Source organism: Silene latifolia, chromosome 4 (assembly GCF_048544455.1).
Source record: "Silene latifolia isolate original U9 population chromosome 4, ASM4854445v1, whole genome shotgun sequence".
NCBI classification, from domain to species: Eukaryota; Viridiplantae; Streptophyta; class Magnoliopsida; order Caryophyllales; family Caryophyllaceae; genus Silene; species Silene latifolia.
Window position 1 is genome coordinate 108,283,332 of NC_133529.1, and position 8,186 is coordinate 108,291,517.

General features: G+C 38.5%; 1 protein-coding gene across 1 annotated transcript; it reads right to left on the minus strand.

The window, feature by feature from the left end:
- Positions 1 to 233: 233 nt before the first annotated feature.
- Positions 234 to 7,537, minus strand: LOC141651896 (cucumisin-like). The gene is made up of 10 exons (XM_074459588.1): positions 7,433 to 7,537; positions 7,239 to 7,330; positions 6,924 to 7,030; positions 6,575 to 6,818; positions 2,103 to 2,616; positions 1,913 to 2,007; positions 1,431 to 1,652; positions 1,162 to 1,273; positions 845 to 1,061; positions 234 to 757 (listed from the first exon to the last, which is right to left on the minus strand). Exons 1-10 carry the CDS (start codon positions 7,535 to 7,537, stop codon positions 234 to 236), a joined length of 2,232 nt encoding a protein of 743 aa, XP_074315689.1.
- Between the last annotated feature and the right edge of the window lie 649 nt (positions 7,538 to 8,186).

Below are 8,186 nucleotides of genomic sequence, written 5' to 3' on the forward strand. Positions count from 1 at the left end.
GTTTCACAAATTATTTAAATATATATGTATTAAATATGTTATGACTATATTTTTGTACACGGTCAAATGAAAGACGGTTACATCGATAATACTATCCCAATAAACAAGAATTAGTTTAACAAACTATACACACTTGGACTAACCAACCCATCTACTACAGACGGATAGCCTTCAAAAACTATACACACTTGAGGAGTTTAATTGAAATCCATCGACTGCCGTCCCAAAATTTTCTATGAGAAATTATGGACAACAATTGGACTTCTAACTTGATGTTCACCATCATCCCACAATAAAGAAGCAGATATCATTCCCCTCATACCAATACTTCCTGTAACTCTCACATTGAATGACAATTTCTCCCCTAAGGACCCCTTAAAGGCTAGAACACTTGGCGACACTTTGATCGCCAACGCTTGTCCTTCTGGAGTCATCACTGAAGCATGATAAGTCGAGTTTTGGGATCCGACATTTGTGACTGTCCTATAAAACATGACATCAAAGGCACCTGCACTTGTAGGGAGTGCCATCGACGGGTAATTAAGATCCCAGTTGCTTGTGTTATTGCAACTGTTGTACTTTCCTGTGATTAGTCTTATTGCAGTTGCATTCAACCCTTCTTTGCACAAAAAATTGACATAATCGCCTTCTTCAACATCGTAGACTAGACCAGGGTTTAAAGCTTTTAATGGGTCTATATGCCCTGACCCATACGCAAATTCAGCTTCTTCATTCGATGTGCTACTCATTGGAAACGCTGAAAATGACAGTAAGTTTGAAATCAGACATTAAGCATTACTTCTCCCCACGACAATAAGTTTTCTTCATTCGATGTGCTACTCACCAGTAGTCATGAGAGCAGATTTGATAGCAGCAGGAGACCAAGTAGGGTGAAATGATTTAATATAAGCAGCGACTCCGGAGACGTGTGGACAAGCCATGGAAGTTCCAGAGATTATATTATACGGCACAGACCTTGGATCGCTTTCAGCATAAGACACGGTTGGCGCTAAAGGTGAGTATGCCGCTAATATGGCCACTCCAGGGGCAGTCAAATCCGGCTAATAAATTTTAGTTCGTTTAAGTTAATACAATCAATCGATGAATATCACAAGTATAGAAGTTGTAGAATTCTGAGTATTCGCGATAAAGAGCTCATACCTTGAGGATTCCTGGCGAGATTGGGCTCGGGCCCCTTGATGAAAATGAGACCACTTTTGGGGAAGATGGATCATTGATTGCTACACTTTTTAGTATTGTTCCATATGGCGTACTGTCGACGTAGTTACATACATGAGAAGATTACATAACCAAACCAAACTAAGATGACTCGATATGGACTAGCCTAAACCTTATGATGTTCCTTGTTGTTCGCTTTCTTTTTTTATTTTTTTACATGTTCGGACTATTTGAGGCATATAGAGTAATACCTTTTGAAGTTTCTGGCGTAAGAGACAACCCGAGCGCCATCATCGACCTCAAGAAAAGATGCAGGGAGAGGGAAAGCATTTGGAGAATCATGATAGATAAGATCCTGCATTATGATGCCAGCAGCGCCAGCAATGAAGGGTACTTCCCCGCTGATCCACATGTCGCATACAACAATCTTGCCTTTAACTAATGTCGCATTCAGTGAGTCGTCACTACAGTAGCTGCATAAATAAATAAATATTACAGTATGTTTTAGCATCACTGACTGTACCAACTACAGTTACATGAGTGGCAGTGAGCTCAAGCTGCAACTCGTTAACTGACGCGCTTTCAATTGCTACCAGAACATTCCCATTGCTCAAAAGATTAGCTTTATTTATACAGGGAACTTTGCCATTAATTTCGGCCACGGGCCACCACGGGTATGATGGCTGAATTATGTGTTTTGTCTCTGATAAATAAGGGAATATGCTTTGATTACCTTGATGAATACCCATATGAAGTGTTTGTTGCGTCTCCTCCGTAAATTAAAGGAAATGTTTTGTCTTGTGGATCAAATGTGTTTAATGAAATCCCCTGTAAAAAAAAAAAAAATTATGTTGGAATATCCATCCAAATGAGGAAGCTGCTAAGGAGACTGCAAAATGCTATAGAATTTGCAAAGAACTAACCTGGACGACCAAACCATTACCAAGCTTGAACTGAGTGACAAACTTGCGATCAGTAGAACTTGCTGCTACAGTAAGAAGCCAAGGTGCAAAATTTTCGACAGTTCCAATTCCCGGCCCGTCATTGCCAGCCGCAATAGACGTCAAGATTCCATTCTTCATTGCGTGAAATGCTCCAATTGCAAATGAATCCTCGAAATATGGAGATGGTATTGAGCTTCCAAGTGAAACTGAAATAATGTCAACTCCATCTGATATGGCCGCGTCAAATGCAGCAAGAAGATCAGCATCGTAGCAACCATCTAACCAACATGGCTTATACACGGCTATTCGAGCAGATGGTACTCCCCCTCGAGCCGTCCCTTGGCCGAGCCCTAGGAAGCTTGCCCCGTCCACTGCTACACCTGCTACTGTGGATGCTGTGTGGGTCCCATGCCCATCAGTGTCTCTCGGTGACGCTATGTCGGGCTTGGTGATGTTGCCGTCCGCTCTGAAGTATTGCGCCCCAATTATTTTGCTGTGTCAACATGGGTGCACAAGTTAAGGTTTTAGACTTTAATTTCGGTGCTAAAAACATTATATTGCAACTTTCTACATTGTCTAAGACTTGTTCTTTTTGTCTTAATTTCAACTTTCATTCTGCTCACTTTAACTTATTTCAGTTCTACTCATCTCACATAATTAGGGGCGTTCATTGAATGATCCGGACCGAATGCCGGATCGAATCGACATACTTTGGTCCGGACTGGAACGCACCAAATATTAAATGGTCTGGTCCACTGTCCATCTCTAAATGATATTTTGGTTTTCGGTCTGGTCTTGGACCGAACCAAATGGACCTTGGACAATAATATGGACCGAATTCAGTTCACATCAGCTTCATTCAACATAAAAGAACAGGGCCTAATAGAATGAGTTAAGATTAATTCAATATAGTATAGACCTTTGTCCTCTATTGACTATTTTATATAAAGTTGAGATTAATTCAGTATAGAATAATTAATTTGACCAATGCTATAAAACAATTTTTACGAGCTTTTCATTCCAAAATTTGGCCGCTTGAAGTTATAACTCGCTCATCTCAGGTTCATCGCAGGTCGTATTTCCTAATTTCAAATTACTCGATGCATTTGGCCGATATTTTCTTCAGATTTCTTCAGATATCTAAGATCTATTATTCAAAAAGATGGGGAGTTAGACGGAGATGTGGCTCACAGAATTAAAGCGGGATGGTTGAAATGGAAGAGTGCTTTAGGGTTTTTATGCGATAAAGATATGCCCCAAAGATTAAAGGGGAAATTTTATCGCACGACAATTAGGTCTGCCTTACTTTACGGTTCCGAGCGTTGGGCCGTGAAACATTGTCACATTCAAAAGAAGAGTGTGGCGGAGATGCGTATGTTGAGGTGGATGTGCGGCCCAGGAAAGATCGATTAAGGAATGAGGTGATTAGGGAAAAGGTAAAAGTGGCGCCAATAGAGGACAAGATGATGAAAAATCGGCTAAGATGATTTGGCCATATGAGAAGGAGGCCTATGGATGCACCAGTTAGGAGGCTGGAGACTTGGAGAACAGAAAAGGTTCCTAGGGGTAGAGGGAGGCCGAGACAGACATGGTTGATGGTGATAAAGCATGATATGAGATTTCTGGGGCTTGAAGAGAGTATGGTGACGGAGAGGGCACAATGGAAGGAAATTATACATGTGGATTTTTAGTATTTGATGTTATTTGACATATTTAGTGTTTTTATTTAATTTTTAAAAAAATTATTTGTTCTTCTCTCCTTTATTACACCTCTTTTACCAACCACTTTCTTATATATTTTACTTGGTTTACTTTTAAGGTATTCCGGATCCTTAAATTCTACTTCGGTTTTCAAAATCGTTTTAATCTTTATTCTCGATTTAAATTTTAATTTTTTATAAAAAAATCTAGACTTGGTTTTAAAACCTATAAAATTATCTTGACTTTGTATTATGTTTCGCTCTCCCTTTTATTTGTCATTTTTCCCTTTTCAATTTTTTTCGCATTTTGAGATGTGCGTCGTTCACCCATGGACGGTTCTAAAGGATGATTCATGTCAGCCGACCCCAAATCATTTTGGGATTAATAATAGGAATATTTATAATAGTTGAGCCTCAACCATCACCTTAAGGTTTTGGTTGAGATGGTTCATCTATCATGGTATCAGAGCCAGCGTGACCGTAGGTCACGGGAACCTCAAAACTCCTCAAAAACTCGAAGTGGAATACCAGCACGGTACGGGGGAGCCGGTGCACAACTAACCACTCTTCAAGCCCACGGGCATTTGAGTGAGGGAGCGTAATAGGAATATTTATAAGGGTTAATTGACAGAAATAATCCAAACTATGTGTCGTCTTCTCATAATAATCTGATCTTTGTTTTAACTGATAATAAACCATACTATTGCCACCATCTTCTCGTAACGATATGAATAACTGGCTACCTATTTAACAGGTTAACTTACTTCAATTTTTAATTTTTTTTAGTTGACTGACCCCTCCTCCTTCTTTATTACCCTCCCTATTCCAATTTCACCCACTCAACCTTCTTCCCCAGGATATCACCGCCACCATAAATGCCACAATCACGACCACCACAACCGCTAAGCTAACTAACGGCCTTCTTACATCGACCACCATGACAACACAACCCATAATCATCCTGACCCCAAGTTAACGTTTGCCACCCAATTGAAATGGGGATCTAGGTTTTGGAAAATCACCCAAGATAGTGGAGGAGCGGTGGTCCATGGCGTCGATTAATTGACGACGAAGATAAAATATTACCAAATGATGGACAAGTCCACCTATTCCAATCCCAATCATTACTGTAAACACCCATATTAACATCATCTTATTACTGCAACCACAACAATAATTAGAACTCCATAAACTCTTGTTATTGAAATGCTTTATAATGACCCTTGAAAAATTGCCTCAAATTAACACTAATACTAGTATTAGCAGAAGCAAGATTTGTGAGATTTGGATAAAGATTGTGTATTTTGAGAAAAAGGGTGGAAAGAAGTGGATACGGTTGTTGGCTGGGGAAGTGGGATTGTACGCGCCATGCTTGTTCGGTTTGCGACCACCATTTTTGTTGAGTTTTGAGCTTTGTTGTTTATGTCGGTGTGGCTTCAGGTTCGTGAGGAAGGACAGGAGAAGATAGATGATACTCCCTCCGTCCCGGTCAATTGTTGTCCTTTGGTTTTGCGCGAAGCCAAAGAAAGAAAGAAAGATGACCAATAACTAAATGAAAGTGGAACAAATTGAATGAGAATGATCAAATTACTCATCAAGTTAATTCTTAAAATAAAAAGGACAACAAAACGAATGGAAAGAGGCAAAAAATGGAAAAGGGACAACAAACGATGGACAGGACGGAGGAGTAATATATTTCAGGTTGTCAACTTGCCTTCGAGATATGAATCATATGATGCACGCTTTTCTCTCACTTTTACGGTTGTGGTGGTGCTTGATGTGCGGTGGTGGTGATGTACGGTGGAGTGTGATGGGGAAATGGGTGACAAAGTATGTGGGAGAGGCAGTGAAGGGAAGGAGATGGTAAATTGATGTAGCAGGTCATCTTAACCTGATTTAGAAGGTCAAAATTAAGCTAGTTCATTTTGAGAAGGGAGTATTCAAAGTTGGGTTTATTTTTGGTTAAAATGTAGTTCGGTTTAATCTGAGAAGATGGGTAATAGTTTGGATTATTCCTATAAAATAACTCTATTTATAATAGTTCGGCCTCAACCATCACCTTAAGGTTTTGGTTGAGACGGTTCATCTATCAATTAAGGCTCTGATGTTGTTGTTGTTGTATTTGGCCGATATTTTCCTATTTTCAGTTTACCGATACATCTCGTGATATATATCTAATATCCACCGTATTCGATGCCGATAAATCTCGAGCAATAAAATACATCTCTTGACAGAGATTTTAAACCATGTAGAGCATACTCCGTATATGCATGATATGAGAAGAGTGATGCAAACGTATTATATATCGATCGGATCCTAAATCTATCAACGGTTGCAAATTTGTCATTGTAATTCTTGTTTATTTTGTTGGAAGGAAGACATAAAGGCAACTTGATATATATGGATTTCGAACCTTTACCACGGGTGGCTGACATATGTAGCTCACTTTTTTTAATGCTTGCGTTCGTCGTTGGAGTTAGTCTTTAGAATTAGTCATGGTCGTTCTTTAATAATCTTACGTCATCTATTATAGTTGAAATCGCCAAATGAACAATCATGACATCTTGTTTTGTTTAATACGGAGTAATTAGTAAAGAGACATCACATCGCACTTCCACACGGGAGTCGGGTCGAGGGAGCCACGCTCTCGTTGGTTTTTGGAAATCGACATCGGTGAATGTAAGAAACATGATATGTGTAGATAAATGATCATATTATACACATTGAATAAGCTAGATGAAAAATTCTTACTTGTTACAGGTAAAATTGTGAGAAGTATCACAACGGCCCTTCCATTTAGAAGGGGGTGGACTTAAGCCTTGATCACTAAAGCTCTCAGATTCCGGCCAAATTCCATAATCAATAACGCCAACAATAATATCACTTTCGATACTGCTTCTCTTCACATCCAAAGGGAAACCCATGAAATCCCACGACCTTGTCGTACGATGGTACCTTTTTCTGCTTGGGAATACGGACACCACCCCATCCATTTCTACCATTCCATAATATACATCATCAACTTATCAGAATACATGCATTTTTGTACGGAGTATTTATTTGCGGGTAAACATAGAGTGAGGGCAAGCAGCAAGCTTACTTGAAAATATAAGTGCTTCCTTGTCAGTTAAATGTGCCACATATCCTTTGAAGTTTTTGTAAGAATGCAACAAATATTTTGCCGCGTCTATCAAGTTTAGAAGATCACTAGTAAAAAAAAACAACGAAACTTGTATCAACAGTCAATTTTAGATAAATGTAAGCTGTGCCTAGTTAAAGCATACGATTTTTATAAGCATTAGACGCACAAAATTATTAGGGCGGATAATGGGTTCAAATGTTGTGTCAAAAAATCACTCATATCAAGCGTCTTAATACATACTACCGGGGGATATATATTAGTTTAGGCTCTTACCCGCCAAGAACCTCCATCATCATGTTGAGGTAAAATTCTCCTGATGCAGGCATATCGGTCATTGCTATATCACCCATGTACACAATATATGCCTAAGGAAAATGTTTCAAAACATAAATTATTAGACCATTTAACATATTTGAAGTAAACATCGACATTATTGTTAATTAAATGTTAGAATCGAATATGATTACCCGTCTGTCATCTTGAGCAGCTTGAATTGGCGCGAGAAGCAATACATTAATGATCAAGCTAAGTACTAAGAGGTACAATGCACTAGAAAACCATGATTTAGCCATGAAATTAAGCTTATATTAAAACTTTCTAAAAGAAGCTCTTGGTTTTAATTTGTGATATATATTCCCAAATTTACTTAGCAATCATACGTATTACTTGGGCGAATAAGCAGATAGTTTTATCAGAAATTTATAGTGAAGCTCAATGGAATTGGCTTGCTAGCAAGTAGGCATTTCATACTTCTGGCAAGAATTATTCACAATAGTTTTCACCTCTGACTTTTTGTTACCGTGTTGATGTGTTCATAATATATAATACTGAATCAAACCAAAATATATATTAAATAAGTATGTTATGTTCGGCAGAGAAGTATTAGGATTAAGGAATTGGTAATCATCAATCAATATTACTCCTTCATGATATGGAATAGTAGTGTATTCAACATACAGATATACGAATTTGGATCCTCTCCATTACTTTCTCTCCATTAGCTCTCTAATACACTCTTATTCTAATATATTTTCTCTTTCCACTCATTTAAACATTACTTTTATGAAATAATTACAACCATTAGATCGTCCCAAGATTTAATCCGGACCGTTTAAAAGTAATGGAGGTCCATTTCTTTTTAGGTAATGGAGAGAATCCGGACCGCAGATATACAATATTATGATTTGGATAGTTTGACCATATATGGTTGTCTTAGGCCTT